The sequence below is a fragment of the Acinonyx jubatus genome, chromosome D4, assembly GCF_027475565.1.
Source record: "Acinonyx jubatus isolate Ajub_Pintada_27869175 chromosome D4, VMU_Ajub_asm_v1.0, whole genome shotgun sequence".
Lineage (NCBI taxonomy): Eukaryota > Metazoa > Chordata > Mammalia > Carnivora > Felidae > Acinonyx > Acinonyx jubatus.
In genome coordinates, this window is record NC_069391.1 from 10,528,609 (window position 1) to 10,548,435 (window position 19,827).

The following is a 19,827-nucleotide window of genomic DNA, read 5'->3' on the forward strand; positions in this document are numbered from 1 at the left end:
CAGATTGCAATATTCCTTGTCTCCTCAGATGAGGTGCTACATCCTGAGGGGGGCGGCCAAAGCCCTGATACCGGCCAGGAGTCGGAAGAGGGCCTCTGCTCCCAGCCCCAGCTGCCAGGAACCTAGGCAAGGCCCTCCCTTCGGTGATTACTGGGGCCGGCGGTGCTTGATTGGAGGCAGCAAGGCACCATGGTGAGGAGCCAAGCCCAGACTCAAATCCCAGCTCCTCCATTTCCCTGCATGGCCTTGACCCCTCTGAGTCTCTGCGTCCTCCTCCATAAAACGGCCTCCATTTCCCTGCATGGCCTTGACCCCTCTGAGTCTCTGCGTCCTCCTCCATAAAACGGGGAGGATAATAATCTCTGCCTCGTAAGCTTGACCTGAGGCTGAAATGAGTCAAAATGCATGCAAAGCGCCTGGCACCAAGCCTGGCACAGAGTAACTGCTCTTTAAGGGGTGCGTGCTATTCAAGTAGCCGCCAACAACCCTCCCTCATGTTTGCACGTCATTTTCTACCTCTCTTTGCTCTCATCACAGCCCCCTCTTACAGAGGAGAAATCTGAGCATCAGAGAAGACTAGAGGCTTGTCCAGGGTCACTAAGAACAGCCTGACTAATAAAACTTTGGTTTACTTGCTGTTCCTCCCATGACCACCCATAGTCAACAGGCAAGGGCTTCTCCAACAACAATTGAGCTGGGACAGAAAAGGGGGGCCCTGGGTTGGGTCACAGGGGATGGTATAGGACCTGGCCCACCCTGCCCTTGGCATGAGGGCTGGAGCTGTTGTGAAGCAGCAAAGTCCCTGCATCACATCGCATCTCTTTCTATGGCCTCACTCAGCACACACCTGCTGCCAGAGACCCCAGAAGTGTGTGGGTGGCTCAGGCTGAAAAACATCCCTAGGTATTTGGGGGTGCCTGGGTGTCTCAGTCGGTTAAGCGTTCAACTCTTGATTTCAGCTCAGGTTGTGATCTCACAGTTCATGGGATCAAGCCCTGCATTGGGCCCTGCACGGACAGTGCAGAGCCTGCTTGGGATTCTCTCTCTCCTTCTCTTTTTGCCCTTCTCTCACTCTCCTTCTCTGTCTCACTCTCAATCCCTGCCCCTCCCTTTTCCTTTCTCTCAAAATAAAACAAACAAACCAAAAAACATCCCTAGGTATTTGTAAGGAAATCCTCCAATGAGATGGTGAGAAGGCGTACTTGAGATTTTTCTGAAGAAAGATGGATAAATCTGGCCACAGTGGGAAGAGGAGGGTTTACACTTCTAGAATGTTATAGAAATGAACAGATTCACATTGTGTTACCTTGAGGTGGAGTCTTCCTTCTTTTCACATGACCACCCCAGACTCACTGGGAGCCAGTCTCCATGTCCCCCTCAAAGCCCTCCCCTAGGGCCCAGTGCCAGCTGGACACTCCCTAGATGGCATAGGACCCCCAAACTTAAGCCATCCAAAACTGAACCCAGCATCTTTTCTCAACTGATGTCCAACTACCCTCCCACCCACCCCAGATATCTGAGCCTCCTTTTTACACTGGACAAGCCATCAGTCATGTTCTTCCAATTCTTTATCCTAATTATCTCCCATCTCTATCCGTGGTTCTCCATTCCATGATGATAGCCCAAGTTCAGACCACATTAACTGCTACCTAGGAACACAGCAGCCTCCTCTCTGCCAGCATAATCTTCCAGAAGCTCCCCTTTGATGATCTTTACTCTCTTGCTCCACAAACCTTCATGGCTCCCTATATCTCCATGAGTTTTCAACTGGAAGGATGTGCCTTGGAATGACCTGGAGTACACTTGGAAAATGCAGGTGCCCTGGCCTGAGTCCACACTTCTTAACTCAGACTCCGAGGCTCCCCAGGCCATCTGGATGCCCACTGACGGCTGAGAATCCTGTAACCCCAGGATTCTCCAAACTCCTCAACCTGACTCTTTTGACCCTCAGTGTTCCAACCTGTCAAATAGAGGTTGGCAGCAGGGTTGTGTAAGATTCTGAATTGAAGTGCTGGGCGTGGGGCTTGGCACACAGGATGTTTCTCAGTACTTTCTTCTGGGTGCCCCAGCCAACAGGAATGTTGGGGCAAGAATTTCCCTGTGAAGAGACCCTGTGGGGCCTGACCTGGCCCCACACTCTTTGTGTACAGGAGGAGGACTTCATCATTTGTATCCCTTGTATGCCCTGAGCCTGTTTTCAATTACACCCACAGGCAGAAACTCCCCGAGCAGAGGCGCAACAGCACCGAAGCCCCCGGAGACCAGCCTGGCCTAGAACATTTGATTCAGCCTGCGCCACCACAGCCTGCCTGTGCCAGCCTCTCCTGCTCTCCTGGCCCAGTCCCTACAAGCCTTGGCCTACCCTCCGTCCTTGGGCCCCTGGTCAGCAGCAGGGATGACCAAAGACCCCCATCCCCTTGTCACCGCCTGGATGCATGGCAGTGAGGCACGCTTCACAAATGGGGCAACTGAAGTAGCAAAGGGGAATCCTCAGCCACATTGCAAGGGCATACAGCAGAACCAAGTGCCATGCCTGGCTTTCATGTGGTTACCTGTCTGTCCCTCCAAGCTGGGCAGCCCCTCAGAAATGCCAGGGAATCTGTGAAGCCCTTCTCCCACTCCCGTGCTGGACAAAGCACCTCCTTAGATGAAAATTCCAAGTCCTGTTTAGGAGAGACCTTGCTATAAACACTTGCTATAAATTAAAACACCCTGAGTAAGGAGCTCCCTGAGACCACAGAGTTCTGTAGTGAGTACTGGGGTTGAGCTGCCCCTGCACCCCTGAGAGTGGGGGGCAGGAGTGGGGGGGCTGGACTCCCCCAGGAGCAGGAAGCCTAAGGTGGGGGGCAATTTAACCCTTTAGGGCCCTAGATAGGCTTCAAGTCCCAGGCTGGCCCTCAAAGGGCTCCCCCCTCTCCAAAATAGGACAGGCTTGGAGAGGAAGGATGGTTATGGGGGAGGGAAAGGGTGATAATGAAAACAGCTCTCTCTGTAGGGCCAGCAGGAGACCGGCTGTGCTGAGGAATGCAGAGTAAATTCACCCATCACTTGATTTTTATTTTTCCCAGCTGGCTGAAGTGGTGTGGGGTGGGAGGTGTCTGAGGAGGGCTGTGCTGCATCCTGCAGGCTCTAGGGTGCACCTCCCTACCCACCAGCCTCAGCTTGCCCTGGAACAGCTACACACACACACACACACACACACACACACACACCCAACCTAGCAAGTGTTTGGCTGACTCACTGCATAAACAACATGTTGGGTTTTCTTTGTCTTTGCTTTGTTTTGAATGTTAGCCCTCCCCCACAAGCTCTACAGTCCTCTGCATGGCTCAGAGGATGCCCAGGACCAAATATTTCTCCCAGCCAGAGATGGGAGGGGCAAAGCATTGATCAGGTTGTGTGGAGTTTTTTTTTTTTTTTTTGCTTACTGTTCCCCTACCTGAGCCAGGTCAGGGAATGCGAGAGATCCTACATAGAAAGGAAGTTGGACAGAGATTGTTTGTCAGATGGGGAAACTGAAGCCCAGAGTCAGGCAGTGACTTGCCCAAGGTCACACGATCAAAGAACAACAAAGGGCTAGAACCTAGGTCTTTGGGATCACAAGCTGGCTACTTCTCTATACACCCGAGTTTCCCATCTGTAAAATAGGAATGATATGCATTCCCTTCTTATCTTTGGAGTGCATGGTCAGGACTGCAGCTCACTTGTTTTCGTACCCTGAGCTGAACCTTCAGGGTGAGGGTCTGCTAGTGCCCAGTGCTCATAAACTCAACCTGTGGCTAGTGGCTTTTGCCTTTTACCTTGCTTGTGGGCAGTGCAGCCTCATCTTCTACCCAGGAAAGAGGCTGGAGAGACACCAAAGAAGTCACTCCTTTGCTCTCCTGCTGTATGAGTAAGGGCCCTACTTTCTTCCCACCCCTCATTCATTCCCAGTCCCCTTCTCCTTCCTGGGTCATTTCCAGAACACCCTCAAGGGGTCCCTGCTCTCACTGATTCTGAGTGCTTGCTCTCTCAACATTCTGGATCTCACCTCCTTTTGGGTTCCCCTGATAAGATTTCTTAATCACAGTATGATTTATTGGGCACCTACTAGGTACCAGGTGTGGTGCTAAACATTTTACAGGCATGACCTCACTAAAGAACACCAATTGCAGGAAGTGGGGACTATTATTATTTCCATATTTACAAGCGAGGAAACGGAGGCTCAGAGAGGTAAAGGCCCAATGTCACCCAGATGAGAGATGGAGTGGGATTTGAACTCAGGTCTGCTTGACACCAGGGCAGATCCTTTCAGCCACAACAGAGAACAAAAGCTCAGGTCCCTTAGGGAAACACGGTGTCCTCCAGAAGGCGCATTAGATCCCTAGCAGGACTACCAGAGGCCAGGCAAGTGGCCAGCCCACTAGGTTTATTGGGTAGGGACTCTGGATGCCCAGCATGGCCTGAAAGCCTTGACTCCCGCTCTGTTGCAAATCCTGGAGTCCCTGGGTAGTTAGTAGTTACCCAGGGGTCTACCCTACCTGGTTAGCCTGCCGCGGAAACTTTCAGCCAGATTTCCAGACTGCCCCTGCCCAGCACTCCTAGGAATCCCCTTCCTGGGCTGGGGACTGCATCTCTTGCCTGAGCCCCCTCTAAACTCCCAGGGTCCCCTCTCCCTGGCCCTGGGTTTCAGTGCTGACCTTCTCCCCGCATTGGACTGGGTCCCGGAGACCCTTCCTCAGGCCCCAGGTCCCAAGTACTCCTACCATCTTCAGCGCTTCTTCCCCCACGCGCTCCTCTCCCTGGGTCCTGGCCCCAGCGGCTTCCTTGCTGAGCCGGCCGGGTCTCCCACTCCTGGTCCTCCGCTCCTGGCCCGGACACCCTCCTCGGTCGGCACCCTAGCCACAGCGCCCCCTCGCGCCCGGCTCCCCGCGGAGCTGAGCCCCGATCAGAGGGCCGCGCCGTACCTTACTGTCAGCGCGCACCCGGCCGGCGCGCAGCAGCAGCAGCAGCAACAGCAGCAGCAGCGGCGGCAGCAGGAGCAGGGGCAGTGGCCGGGACCGGGTTAGGAGGGCGGCCGCGGCCATGGCGGGATGGGCACGGTGGGCACGGACGGCCGAGTGCGGACGCTGGGAAGCGCGGGCCGCACTGTGAGCTCTGTGCAGCCGCCAGCGAAGCCCGCGCGGCGCGCCCCCCGCCCCACGCCCCCTCCCGCGCTGCCGGGGGCGGAGCTAGGGTGGAGGGGGCACCCCGCCCTGCCCGGCCTTCTCTCTGCGGGGCCTCTTCGCCATTGGGCGGCTCTCCAAAGGGCATCCCTGCCAGGACACAAAAAAGGGTCTTGTTCGGAGTCCCCAGGAGCCTCGGGGCCAAAACGCGGAGCGCGGGGTCGACACACGGAGGAAGGTCCTGTTCTGTGAGATGTGGGACCGTGGGCGTGTCCCTTCACCTCTTTGAGCCTCAGTTTCCTAATCTGTAAAATGGAGAAAATAGTGCTTTCCTTTTGGAGTGGTTGTGAAGTTCAGATGAGTGATGTTTCCAGAGCAGGTGAGCTTTTCAGCTCTCCAAATACCCAGACCCCGCCACCTCTACCCATCTCACGACTCAGACCTCTCTCTCCCGTTGTTTCTTTTCCTTTTCCCTCCGTGATCCCTCCCGTAGATCCCTAATTAAACTCCAGTAGCTCCTGCCTTTTAAACAGCCTTCCTCTTCCCCATCCTCAAGAGGGAGTGCTCATTTCTCTGATTCCTAGGCAGCAAAACTCCCAAGGAGCCGCCTCTGGTCGCCCCGCCTCAGGTTCCCTGCCCTCCTCTCGCTCCAGCGCTTGTCGGTCTGGCTCGGAGATGGCTAGTTGAGGTCCTCGGGACCTCCTGTCACCGCACCTAAGGCGGCACCTCCAACCTCCCAGGATCGATGGCTCTTGATCATGCCTCCTTCCCAAACTCTCTCCTCTCTCGGTTTCTTTCGGATTCCCCGTATAACCTCGCACGGGGCTCTTTCTCAGGCACTTTTGCTTGTCCTTGCACCTCTGCGCACTCCGGGATACCAGACACCTCTTTCCTCTCCACGCTGCCTCCGTAGGTGACCCTCCCCTGATCCAAGACAGTTCCACTTGTGTGTCTATTTATCTGCCCTTGTAAACTTTAACTGCTCAAAAAGGAACCCTTATATGCACCCCAAATGCTACTCTCAAGCACTTCTTCCTGATGCATAACCCTTCCCCCTCTTCATTTTCTTCATAGAATTTATCCCACATGAAACGTTCTAGTTGATGTGTCTGTTTCCTTGTGTCCTTTACGCCTTCCCTTGTGGGAGAGAAGTCAACTGTGCACATACCTTGTGCATGAGTAGCTAGTTGAGTGGTCTCAAAGTGTGGTTCCAGGACTAGCAGCCTCAACATCACCTGGGAACTTAGAAATGCAAATTCTCAGGCCCTACCCCGGATCTAAGGAAGCAGAAACTCTAGGGATTTGTGCAATCTGTGTTTTAACAAGCCCTCTAAGGGACTTATAGTTTGAAGAACAACTGACCTAGCACAAGGTCTGGTGCTCCCTAACTCTGAGCTGCATTAACGAGTCACATGCTTCAGGTGTTCAGTACAAATTAGCCTCTTTCATAACTAGAGATCTGGGGACATGTCAAAATCAGGGCTAGATTAGTATAAAAAAATAAATGTGGTATGTGCGTTCTTATGTGCATAGACTGTGAATGGACACACAATAAGTCATTATGGTGGTTATTGCTCAGGAGGGAAAACAGTTGTTGGGAATCAGTAAGGAGAAAGGTTTACTTTTCTTTTTTTAATTTTTTTTTATTTTTATTTTTTTCAACGTTTATTTATTTTGGGGACAGAGAGAGACAGAGCATGAACGGGGGAGGGGCAGAGAGAGAGAGAGGGAGACACAGAATCGGAAACAGGCTCCAGGTTCTGAGCCATCAGCCCAGAGCCTGACGCGGGGCTCAAACTCCCGGACCGCGAGATCGTGACCTGGCTGAAGTCGGACGCTTAACCGACTGCGCCACCCAGGCGCCCCAAAGGTTTACTTTTCATTGAATACTTCTTTGCATCTGGGATTTTTGTAATGTGTGTCCTATCTATTCAAATAATAGACAAAATGTACTTAAAATAAACAGAACCAGGCAGGGGTTCCCTTTCTCAGACCTTTCTCCCCATGCAGCCTGGCTCTGACTCTGGCTAGGCTCTGGAAGAAAAAGGACACTGCCCACCTCCCCCAACTCTGCCCCCTGCTGGCTGTCCCACAGTATGGCCCCAAGGTCTCTGTTTCCTCTTCTACACCCTTTTGGTCCTACCCCCTGTCCCTCAGCAGGCTCCAGTCACAATAGATTCTCTAAGTTCTCACTTGGCCTTGGGGCCTTTGCATATGCTCTTTCCTCCTGAAACTCTGCTCAATCTCACTCACTCTTCCTCATTTCTCTTATTTCAATGCTTCTTATCCCAGAAAGCCTCCCCTGATCATCACTGCCAACCAAAATGAATCCTGCCACGTATTCCCACAGCACAAGGAACTTCTAAGTGTGTTCTCAGTTGTAGAACTTATGTGCACATGTGGGTTTGTGTGGTTACTTGATCTGATTAGTCTCCACCAGCACAGGGTGGAGGTGAAAGCGCCCATAATGGGGCTCATACCTGCCTTGTCCTTAGCTCTATCCTTGTCTTATCCTGTTCATCCTGTTTGTCTGTCTGCCTCTGGCCTCAGGACCACTCTCCTGAAGATCTCTCCTTATCCTTGGATACTTTCCTTTCTAGCTCTTCTGTCAGGAGGCCTGTGGTGATGGGAGTTTTTTCCATGTCTTTCTGAGCCTGTTTTCTCATTTGTAAATTGAGGGAAAGTACTGACTTCCCAGGATTGTTGGGGGGAGAGGGCAGACACTGTAGGGAAAGCATCCCATACAGGTCCTACCTCATAGGACTCTATATGTTTAAGACAGTGGCTGCGTCTTAGTACATTGTCATTTCCCTCACCTTTCTCAGTTTCATGGTAGCTGACTCTTCCCAAGGAGTATTTTCAGAAGACAGGTAACTGGGAATTAGGATAGCTCTTTTTATTTATTTATTTATTAAAATTTTTTTTTAATGTTTATTTATTTCTGAGGCAGAGAGAGACAGAGCATGAGTGGGGGAGGGTCAGAGAGAGAGAGGGAGACACAGAATCCGAAGCAGGCTCCAGGCTCTGAGCCGTCAGCACAGAGCCCGACGCGGGGCTCGAACTCACGGAGTGCGAGATCATGACCTGAGCCGAAGTTGGACGCTCAACCGACTGAGCCACCCAGGCGCCCTGGGATAGCTCTTTTAAAAAATGTTTTTATTGAGAGAGAAACAGAGCATGAGTGGGGAAGGGGCAGAGAGAGAGAGAGAGAGAATCTGAAACAGGTTCCAGGCCCTGAGCTGTCAGCACAGAGTCCGATGCAGGGCTCAAACCCAGGAACGAGATCATGACCTAGTCTGAAGTTGGACGCTCAACCAACTGAGCCATGCAGGTGCCCCAGGATAGCTCTTTAACAGTAGTAACAGGTTCCATTTATTAGGTTAGGCCTAATATTAATTGCTTTGCATGCCTCATATTACTTTTATTAAAAATTTTTTTAAATGTTTATTTTTGAGAGAGAGAGCGCGCCAGAGTGTGGAGGGGTGGGGGGGGGGGCGGTGGGAGGGAAGCAGAGAGAGAGGGAGATACAGAATCTGAAGCAGGCTCCAGGCTCTGAGCTGGCAGCACAGAGCTGGATGCGGGGCTCAAACTCACGAATGGTGAGATCATGACCTGAGTTGAAGTTGGACACTTAACCGACTGAGCCATCCAGGCACCCCATATATTTTTGTAAGTAGGCTTTACGCCTAGGAGAGTCCAACGTGGGGCTTGAATTCATGACCCTGAGATCAAGACCTGATCTCAGATCAAGAGTTGGACGCTTAACTCTCAGAGCCACCCAGGCGCCCCTGCATACATCATATTATTTAATTCTCATAACAATCCTGTGAGGTAGCAACTATGTCTATTCCCTCCCTCCCCCTGAGAAACCAGGACTTTGAGGATTAGATGTAACACACCCAAGATCACAGTTACTAAGTAGAAAAGTCAGATTTGTTTTATTCATCCTTTTACCCAGTCAGCAATTATTTTTTCAGTGTCTACTATGTCTAGGCTCTGTGCTTAGCAGCTGGGGTTATAATGATGAGAGAATAAAGGGATTTGACTAGTCATATCTAGAAAAGCTTTTAGGAGGAAGTGACAACAAAGCTGGAGTCTGAAGGAGGAGGATGTTGCTTCCAAGGGCTAAGTTTTTGGCTGAAGTTTTTCTCCATCTTTGAGGGTCAACTTAGAATCTGTCCACCACTGAAACCCCTGGCTTTCAGGAGGTTTCTGCAGTGCCACTTAGCCTCTGATTGGATCTCCAGGGAAGGTGAACTCACTATCTGCAGAGGACTGTGATAGAAAGGGAAGTTCTGGAAGGCCTAGGAAAACCATGTGGTCCTGACACATTTTAGAACCCAGAGCTGAGGGTATGACCCAGAGGACCTCTGCCCCCCCTCCCTCACACCACCACCACACTAAGGCTTTCCTCTCCCTCTGGGGCTGGGGAATGGTGGTAGGAAACCAATTAGCTTAATAAAGCTGTAAGGAAACACAGAGGAGATCTAGATGTCTCCTGGTGGGAAGTATTTTAAAAAGTGTCCCTGAGGATATATTTGAACAGGATCTTGAAAGATGAATAGGAGTTTGGGACTGCGTTGGGTGAAGCCAGCTTGAAGGAGCCAAGTTTGGGTTTGGAATCCCCATCACTGCTGGGTGACTTCAACATTGTATCATAGGGACAGTATCAGAGCTACCTCATAGAGCAGGTGTAAGGTTTAGACAACACAGTGTTAACGTAAACTAAACAGTGGCCAGCACAGATTAAAGATACAATACAATTAACCAATGTTGGTAAGGAACAGCCACCTTCAAATTGCAAGGAAGCCTTGCAAAGCATCCTGTGTAGCAGGTGGGGGAAGGTGTGTGATGAGAAATGTGGGCAGGGGTCAGACCAGGCAGGGGTGCAAATGCCAGGATAAGGATTAAAAAAAAAAAAAAAATTAAGCAAGGATTGACAGATGAGCCAGGATTGGGAGGGCGGGACTAGGGGAGTGATGAGGAAGAGGCAGCCATGAGGAAGCTGTGGCACGACCCGGCAGAGTGGAGGCGGGCAAAGCACCAGAGTTCTCGTTCTTTGTCTTCAAGCAGGTCAGGTAGGGCTTAGACCTGGGGCGGCAGCCACGATGAGTCCTTCCCTGACAGGGTCGCTGAAGGTCGACGCCTGGGCAGGCCTAGAGGCTGGTGGCCTCGCGCCACCTGGTGGCTGCAGAAGGTACTCAGCCGAGAGCAGGGAGACCGCAAAATCCGGCATTTTGCTCTGGGAAACTGAGGCAGGAAGCCGGTGGGGGTGGGGGCTTAGGACCTTCCGATTGGGCCTCGTCCCTCTTCTAACCCCATTTTACAGACAGGGTAACCGAGGAGAAGGGAAGGCGAACAACGTTGGGTAAGGAGTTTCTCAAACGGAGGGCTTCAAGACACTAGGAGTCAAGAGTCTGAGAGTCTCTTTAATGGCATCAATGGTGTGGAGCTTCGTTTGCCATTCGGTTGGGCAGGGAGAAAATTAGAGAGGAGGAAGAGAAACCGTAGTCCTTCCCGCCCACCCGGAGGTAAAGGCTTTTAAGAGTACCCCGGAAAGCAGAGTTTTATAGATCCTATTTGCATACGAACGTAGTCACCTGGAGTTAAACTCCATCCCTTTAATCTCAGGTCCAATTTGTCCCGAAGCCGCGAAGGAAGTCCCTCGTGAATACCTCTAAATTCCGCCCCCTCTAAGCCCCGCCCACAGGGCTGGGCTTCATTGCACGTGCTCGCCCAGCTCCTTCGCGATCCGCCCCTTGGGAAGACTCATTGTCGAGGCGGGGGGAGACGGGGAATCGTAGGGATCGTTAATCATGGAAAAATCAAATAAAGAGAAGGCCCTGAAGTAATGTTTGTTAAATTTTTACCGGAAGTTTTTATCACAGTTCGAGATATTGACAGGCCTTGGCCTTCACTTCTCAGAGCTGCTTATCCTTATTCCCACCCCTTTAGTTGGTGGGGTCCCGCGTGGCCGGCCTCGCCCGGCGGACTTCAATTCCCAGCGTGCTCCGCAGGACCGTGCGTGGCAGCGGCGCGTGACGTCGGGGGAGGGAGCTGGCCAGTGCTGAGGGGGCGCGGCGCGGAGGGGCGCGGAGCCGGGCGGCTCGGGGCCCAGAGAGCGCCGCGGCCGGGAGCCCGCCGGCCCCTGACAGCCCCCTCCCCCCGGCGGACGACGACGACGAGAACGAAGGCGCCGGTCATGGCGGAGCAGCGAACCGAGCGCGGGCCCTGAGCACCACCGCATGGAGCGGGACGAACGGCCGCCTAGCGGAGGGGGAGGCGGCGGGGGCTCGGCGGGGTTCCTGGAGCCGCCCGCCGCGCTCCCTCCGCCGCCGCGCAACGGTGGGTGAGGGGCGTGTGGAGCCTGGGCCCAGGAAGAACCGACTGCCTGTCCCTTGCCCCGGGGGTTTCCCCCCCCTCTCGGCCGACTTTTTGGGAAGCCGCAGCGGCTCTGGGTCTCCTCGGCGTGGACCTTCACCCCGGTCCCCTCAGCGCGGACCCTCCCTCTCCTCCCCCGTCCTGCTCAGTGTGGACCCTCCCCCTCCTTCCCCGTTCCCCTTAGCGCGGACCCTCCCCCTGCCCGGTTCCTTCAACCTGGACCTTCGTTTCCCCCTCCCTTCTGTCCCCTCAGCACAGGCCTCCCCTCCCCCCGTCCCCTGTGCGCGAATCCTCCTCCCTCCCCCCAGGTCCCCTCAGCTCCGAGCCCTCCCCTTCCCTGGGTCCCTACAGTGCAGAGCCTCCCTGGCCCCCCACCTCGCGTCTCGTCAGTGGGGGCTTCCCCTCCCCCTCGGGTCCCCTATGCTCAGAGCCTCCCCTTCATCCCCCCAGAGGGTCCCTTCAGCGCGCTCCCCTCCCCCCCGCCCCGGCCTTCTCCCACGCGGGTGCCCCCTCCCTCCGCGGACGCCACACCCTCGTCCCCGTCGTTCTCTGTGTCCTCACCTTTCTGGAAGCCGCTTTCCTGCTCCTATGTTGTCCCGGGCCTCCCGTGCCACCCCCGTAAGCTCCGCGAGCCTCCACCTCTGCCCCGACTCCCCAGTTCGTTAGCTACCCGCTCAGCGGTTCCTTTTTCGGACCTCTCGGTGCCTGCTCCACACCCCATTCCTCCGCTCCTGCTCAGCCCTTTTCTCTGCTGGTTTAGATCTGTGGCCCGGCCAGGCGCTCGGGACACCTGCCTCTTTCTTCTCTTCCACCGGCCCGTCCCGGTCCGCGCCTGCCCGAGCTCAGCTCTCCTTTTCCCTTTCGCGGTCCCGGACCCAGGCGCTGAGAATTCCTCACCTGGCCCGGCCCTTCCTCCCGCTCTCCCCTGCCCCCACGTCCGGGCCAAGTCCTTGGGTTCCTCCCGGCTGACTCGCCCTCCTCCCCCCCGGCTCCCTCCTTCCTCAGGGTGTTTTATTTGTATCTGTTTGATATTTTCCCCTTCGGTGTTTGCCGCGGAATGTTTTTATTGGTAACGTGTAAGGAGCTTTTGTGAGGTCGTAAAAGGTGAACTTTTGAACTTGGAAAGCGCCCTGGAGCAATTAGCGCAGGCGATAGCCCCGGGAGGCCTGCATTACAAAGGGTGCTCGTACCGGCCGGCAAACGCTCCGGCTGCAAACCCGATTTATTTATTTATTTGCCCTGCCTTCCACCTTTCACATCTTCCTCATTTCCGAATAAAGGGCGCCTCCTCCCCTCTCTGCGCCATAAACTCGCAATTCTCTGAAAGATCTAGGACCGAACAGTGTCTAACAAGTAACAGATTTCAAATTGAATGCAAACACCCGGGACAGTTAGGAGGCACTAAAAATTAATTGCTTCAGCAAGAAGCTTCTCAATCAGGACAGTGACCTGGCAGGTGTGAGGAAAGTATCCCGAAAATAGGTCAGTTAGGCGAATGAATGAGAACTGCCGAAGGAGAGATTTTTGGGGTGAATCTGCGCGTTCGTGTATTTATTGACTCATCAAGCATTTGCTACTGCCAGTTTAGTAGATCTGGTGTTTTTACCAGTTAAAAGTCTGTTTAGAAAAGAGCCTGGTTAACTTCACTTGATGTGCTGACCAAATAGTGGTATGTTTGAAAAACTCTTGTCCTTTTTTAGGCTGTATGTGATGTGTGCCATCTAGGTGGCTGGCAGTCCCATGAGGTGTCTTTGGAGAATAATTTCTGAATGTGAACATGTTTTGAGATCAATAAAATCCCGTGTCACAAAGGAGGAGGCTGGAATCCATTGAGGGTAGAAGACGACAGTATCATAGGAACAAAGGATTTCTTTAATGCTTTTGATTTTTTTAAGCTTTTAAAGTGGAGATTTGTTTTGGTATTTATGTATGGATGTTGTAAATCCTGATCTAAAATTTACCACGCTGCACTTTTACCTAAGCTACATCTATCTTATAGCCCGTATTAAGTGTATCCATTTTCATAATGTCTTTGTATGTGTGTGTACTTCCTGTACCCACCTGTGCGTTAACATGTAGATGATTGATTTTAGTACAGACATTACTTTCAATTCTGCTTGAGAATGTTGTAAGGGAAACCTAGGAACTGCATTTGCTATTAATTATTCATTAGTACATTTTAAAGAACTCATTGGTAATTTTAACTCTTAATCAGATTTCCCATTCATAGTCTCATTTCCTCAATTGGTCAGAACCATTTTAAAGACTGTTATCGAGCATTCCATTTAGGCCAAGGTGGCTTTAATATTTTACATCAGTTCGATTTAGTGCTATAAATATTTCCTTTTTGTTGAAAACACAGTGGGGACTTTGGACAGTTTGGGCTTAAAATACATGAAATGTTGACTGTTGTGGGATATTTTAGTGTAAAAACCAGCATTGTGTACTGTTTTACAATTTATGTTCATTATCTCTTGCAATTATAATTTAACATGCTCCCAGAAGAATTACCAAAGTAGAAAAAATAAAAAAGAAAGTTTATCTTTGGCATGGTGGGAACTTGTTTCTTCCTTTTATACTTCCTAATATTTTTCTCCAAAAGTGAACCTGCTTAAGTTCTAAGTAGAGAAAATGAATTCTTCTGGCTCTGTATCCTAATGACTGATTTACATTTTGTATGAAATATCTGTAATAGATCGCTGTTTAGATAGGAGGTCTTTTGGTTTGTGTCCTGAAGAACTAAACTGGAGGTGGAATTTTAGAAATGCTTTCCTGCCGGAAACGCCATTGATGCTGAATTTACAGTCCTTTAGATGTTTTTTATTATTCTATCGGAACAGAGTTGCTAGCCTTTTGATGCACCATCACCCTTTCAGGAATTTCATGTGCTGACTGCGCTAGATATTTTCAGTTGTTGCTGTAGGTTTTCATAACAAACATGAACTCGTTCAGTCATGATAGAGGGACTCTCCTTTTGGGGTTTCAAAGGGAGACAAAAGATTTGGGGAAGTATGTGCTGAATATTTGTTATATTTTAACAGAATGAGGTAGTAATCTTTTAGATATTCCAAGTAAAGGAAGGTTATAAGCCATTAACCAGTAATTAAAAGCACGGTTTCTGTAACTACACTTCAGAGGAAATGGGGAGAAGTTCGCTAAATAACTTAATGCCTTTTTCCTGGTATGACCATGCCATGCAAATGTTTATCCCTGAAAATATCAGATTTTTTCCATGACAGTTTAACTTTTCAGTTCTGTGACTTTAAAAGTTAATTAGGAGTCCCCTCTGAATTTTCTACTTTCATTAAAAAAAAAAAAGCAGCAACATACTCTGGTACTGTTGCTTAGTACAAGTGGCACACAGGTATTTTGTATTAAGTTCGTGACGTCCAAAGAACACTGAAAGGCAACAATGAACAGATTCACTGGTGATTTTGAGCAGCTGAGGTGTGAGATGACCACATTTCTGATCTCATATTTACCACCCATCAAATTCTTTGTGAGCATTTCTGCTCCTTGTAATGAAAATACGATCGTGACATGCTTCCTAATTTGTAAATTATTCTGAATTCCATAGGAAAAAGGTATGTGGTGTGTGTGTATGGCATGTGTTAGCATGTGAAAGGGAGTTAGATGGAGAGGATAATGAAAGAAAAAAAAAACCTGGTAGATTTCCTCAACTACGCCCAAATCCTACATTTCCATATTTTATTCATAATTTCTTAGTTTATAATTTTCCTCCTTTTTCCTGGCGTTGTGGGGCTAAGGTGAAAAATAAGCCTTAGGTTGAAATAACCTATTTTTAGGTTAGTGGAGGGTAGAAATGCCAACTGCTACTATACTGATAAAAAGAAGTTTCTTATAACACTTGTAGTGCTTGTTGTGCAAGTTCGCTTTAAATTGCTAATGATGTTTGGGAGTTTGGGGGCCTGGGGCTGTGTATGTTTCATCTTGTATTAAGATACCATCACTTGGTTTTTATAACTAGGTAGATATTTATTGGTTTTTGTTGAATAAGTTGGTCCATTAATGAATTGTGTTGAGATCACAACTTCTGGCTTCAGAATTTCAAAAGCCAGGATAGCTTCTTCCAAATCAGGAGACTTCGTTTTCAACAAGCTCATCTAGATCTTGGGGGCCTTCTCATAATTTTTGGCTATTTACTTTTGTGTTGTAGCCAAGTTAAAGGATACTTTCTAAGTATTTACATGTATATAATTAGGTTGAAAGTTTTTGAGAAGATAGCTTTTAAGAGCAAATTCTACGTTGTTGGTCAAATCTATTCTTTTAAAGTAGTACCATAAAAATGCTTTATTTTGTGTGAACCAATCACTTTATATGTGAAAAAGGGTAATAGAAAAATTAAAATTCTGAATCAACAGATAAACAAAACTTGCATTACTACAAAACGTCCTTGAAACAGTTTTGAACAGAAGGTAGCTACTGAATATGCCCATACAAGTAAAGATTTAAAATACTTAAATTTTCATTGCTTTGAAAGTATTTCCCAAACCAAGACATTATAAAAGAAAGCATTTTGTTTCAAACTTTTACATTTTTAAGGACAACGTTTTTTTAGCTCAGGTAATTTCTTAAGGGTTTATGGATGCCTCTGATTGATAGAGTTCAGAAATACCAGAATTATTAAAGTCAGCAAGAAGTGCTGAGCAGGTGATTTTTTTTTTTTTTTTTCGGGTGTTCAGCCTCTCTTAGAGCCATAGTTTCAGATTTATCTGAGTTTAATCTTAAAAAAAAAAAAAAAAAACCTTTGGATATAACTTTGATAACACAGTATTCCGAGAATCAAGCCTAGTGTTCTATTTGTTACTTGTTTTCCAACATGGCTTGTCTGTATGAAAAGGATAAGGCTATTAGACTATAGATCATGGAAAATTAGAAGAAAGACATTGTGAGGTGTCTAACTTGCTTTTCAGTGTGATTTAAAATTAATTGTAAACGAGAGAACTTTGAGAGAATAAAATGCTTCCGACTTTATTTTGTCCTTATTACCTGCTGTTCAACAGCAGGCTGTGTAGAACAGCTTCTCAAGAAAACATTTTTTTTTTTTTTTTTTTTTTTTTTTACTAGTTATGACTATTTAAATAAGACTTTACTGTGTAACCTGGTAATTCTAATTAACAGTGATTTAGTTGGGGAGCAAACCAGGATTTCCTCAGCTGGCTGCTGGGGAGCTGAATTGCTTTTTTCCCCACCCCCAGCTGCACCAAATCTTTTGATCCCTAAGCTACAGTGGTTGTCATTTGAGAAAGCAAACTGAGAGAAAATAAGTCGTGAAAATAGCCTACTTTGAGGCTTCACTTGCATTTTTGAATTTTTGTTCTTAAAAAAAAATTACAGGAGTAATTGAATCTTCAAAATTTATATTGAATGGAGCAAACTCATGTCTAATAGAAAATTCTTGGATTTTCTTAACGAATACACTTCTTTAAAAATTTTGGGGTTGTTTTAATACTGATAATCACTATTTCAGAAGGGAAATTATCCTAATTATAAATTCACAGGAGGCATTCCAGTGCTTTGAATTTTGTTAGGAATGGATGTTTGGAGGAAAGGAGCCTTTATGCAATGGAACAATTTTCATTCAAGGTAGTTTGTGGTTTCTAAACCATCAGAATTATATAATTCCAAATAACGAATCAGAAATTCTTCAGTCATATACTAAATAAACCCTACAATGTGTTATAAGAAGAGTTAACTTTAAAAAATATATTCAAATAGATTTTTGGATCCTAATTGCAGATTGTACACCCTTCAGTTTGTTTATACCAGAGAAGCTATTCAAGCATAAACCACAGATGGCAGTAGTAGCATATTTTTCTATTTTCTAGAGGGATTCTTGCCTTTAAATTGGTGTCCATTCAATGGGCACTGTTGATAAGTCAGCTGGCAAAGTGTAATGTTTCCAAAACCAATTCCCTAGGCAGTGACATGTAATGTATTCCGGAAACAAATCCGAGCATTTGATTTGAAGATACACTCTGTGGGTGGTTTGGACCAGAATAGTGACTTTGTCAAAGGGAAAATTATAAAGAGAACTTCTTAATAGTGATAGAGGGTATTGAGTAATAAACACACTGGAACTGTAGCTGTGATATTAGCATAGGATGTATTTGTATTAACCATAGATATTTGCTTGAACAATGGTTTGTGTTGGAAACAATTTATAATTCATTTTAAAATATACTTAAGAATCATTATTTTGAGAGAAGTACACAACTAAATTCGTCCTGTGGAAGAGATGGATAGCCTCCACTTTTATTTGCAACTTTTTACATTTCATAGTATGGAATTTTAGATCTGTCTGTAAAAATACTTCAGGGTGGGTTCTGCTTGCTCTTTCAGTCATCACTGTAGTGTCAAAATTTCTGTGTTCTTAATTTTCTCCTTTAAAAACACTGATTGAAAAAAGAACATAATTCATTAAACAAATTTTTAAACTTCTTATGATATTTCCTTTGAGTTCAAAGGAAACAGAGGTGTTATCATCTAGTTTAATACTCGGGCACATATCTGTAACAAATTTGTGCCAAAATGAAGAATGGGCTGATTGAGTGAAGGGAACTGCCTTAACCTATATCTAGTTTTCATTTAAAAAATTTTCTGTAACTCATGCACTCATTTCAGTCTTGAAGCTGTGTCATTTTGGAAGGATTAAACATTCAATCTTGTTAACCATTTGTTAACTCCTTATAGGTCAAATGCAATGTTGTTTGTATCACAGCTCTAATTTATTCAATTTAGTTTTTCTCTCACAAAAGAAAAGACCCAACACTTCTATGCAGTCTTACTCTCTATCCTGCTTTCTCATCTCTTGCCTTTTAAAATTTATAAATGATTAATGAAATGGTACTCAGATGGATTTATTGTTTTCTGTCATTCATCATTTGTTGATCATTCATTACTGGAATGTTTGTTTCAGACTTAATTTCTTCCCATTCATTGAGTCCTTAAATGTTATTACTATAATATCTAAACCATTGGTTTTCAAAGTGTGGTTCAAGAATCCCTGGGGAGAGTCCTTAAGACCCTTTCAGGAGGTTCTTGAAGTCAAAACTATTTTTATGATAATATGGACATTACTTGCTTTTTTCACCACATTAACATTTGTACTGATGTCGGAGAAACAATGGTGGGTAAAAACTGTTGGCGCCTTAGAAGAAATCAAGACACCAAACTGCACTAGTAGTTATTGTGTTTGTCCCCTCCGTGCACTTGTATTTTTTTTAAAAAAAGCCATTTCACCAAAGCCTGTCTTTGTTGAAGGGGTAAAAATTATTAATTTTATTAAATCTTGACCTTTGAGTACATATGTTTTTGATATTCCATTTGAGGAAATGGCAAATAGGCAAGTACACACAAAGAATTTCTGTTGCATACCAAAATAGAGTAGTTGTTTTAAGGAAAAGTGCTTGTGCAGTTGTGAACTGAACTAGTAGCTGCTGTTTTTCATGGAACACCATTTTCACTTGAAAGAACAATTGATAAACCAAGGTTTATTGGGACCTACGTATTTGGCATTCCATGTTTTTGGAAAATGAACAGTGAATTTGTTATGTTGAGGAAAACTGAGAGTATTTGTTGCTGGTGAGTAAAATTTGAACTTCCAGATGACAATTAGAATTTTGGAAAACTCATATCTGCCATTTTGAGCTTGACAGCTACCCAATACTTACGCCTTTTCTGATGAAATTGATGGTGATATTGTTAACATATGTGAGGGGTTTTTTTTGATACTGTACAATGAAATTTGTTAACAATTTGAAGATCGTATTTCAGTGAAGGAATATTTTCCAAATCACTGATGTATCATGTTAAAAAAAAAATTGTGCATGGGGTAAAAGTTCAGTTGAAAATGTCAAATAGACCAATGGATTTTAATGTGACAAAGTACACAGAGTTCATCGATACAGTTTTATATTTCACATTCAACTAACCATTAAGAATCTACCACTCACTGAGTCTTGGTGTATTATCAAAGAAAAATATCTATAGTTATTTTAATAAGCAAATACTTCTTCTTTTCCAGTTATAAATCTATGAGAACAGATTTTCTGCCTATACTTCAACCAAAACAGTTTATCACAACATACTGCCAGAATTAAGCCAGATGTTAAAAGGGATTACCGAAAATATAAAACAATGCTAATCTTACCAAATTTTTTGTTTTGTTGTAAAATAGTTATTTTTCGTAAAGACATTTATATAACATGTGACAAGTTTATTATTACTTTTAGATGAATAGATATTTTAAAAATTTAATGGTTTTACAGTATGATAAATA

At 46.7% G+C, this 19,827-nt stretch overlaps 2 protein-coding genes across 5 annotated transcripts in view; one reads left to right on the forward strand and one right to left on the reverse strand.

Annotated features, from left to right (window-relative positions):
- Nucleotides 1-5,186, reverse strand: part of OLFML2A (olfactomedin like 2A) — a 28,042-nt gene extending 22,856 nt beyond the window's left edge. Inside the window, exon 1 of one of the 3 annotated variants that reach the window (XM_027035095.2) lies at nt 4,947-5,186. In XM_027035095.2, the coding sequence (XP_026890896.1) occupies nt 4,947-5,066 (120 nt within the window). In that variant the 5' untranslated portion in view covers nt 5,067-5,186. Of the gene's footprint in view, nt 1-4,679; nt 4,764-4,946 lie in introns of those variants that run through there. The other 2 variants (XM_053204632.1, XM_053204631.1) reach the window with 2 other exon arrangements.
- Nucleotides 5,187-11,215: 6,029 nt separating this feature from the next.
- NR6A1 (nuclear receptor subfamily 6 group A member 1) overlaps nt 11,216-19,827 on the forward strand; it is a 227,333-nt gene continuing 218,721 nt past the window's right edge. For both annotated transcript variants that reach the window (XM_027035090.2, XM_027035091.2), the window contains exon 1: nt 11,216-11,489. In XM_027035090.2, coding sequence (XP_026890891.1) covers nt 11,390-11,489 — 100 coding nt within the window. In that variant the 5' untranslated portion in view covers nt 11,216-11,389. The remainder of the gene's footprint in view (nt 11,490-19,827) is intronic.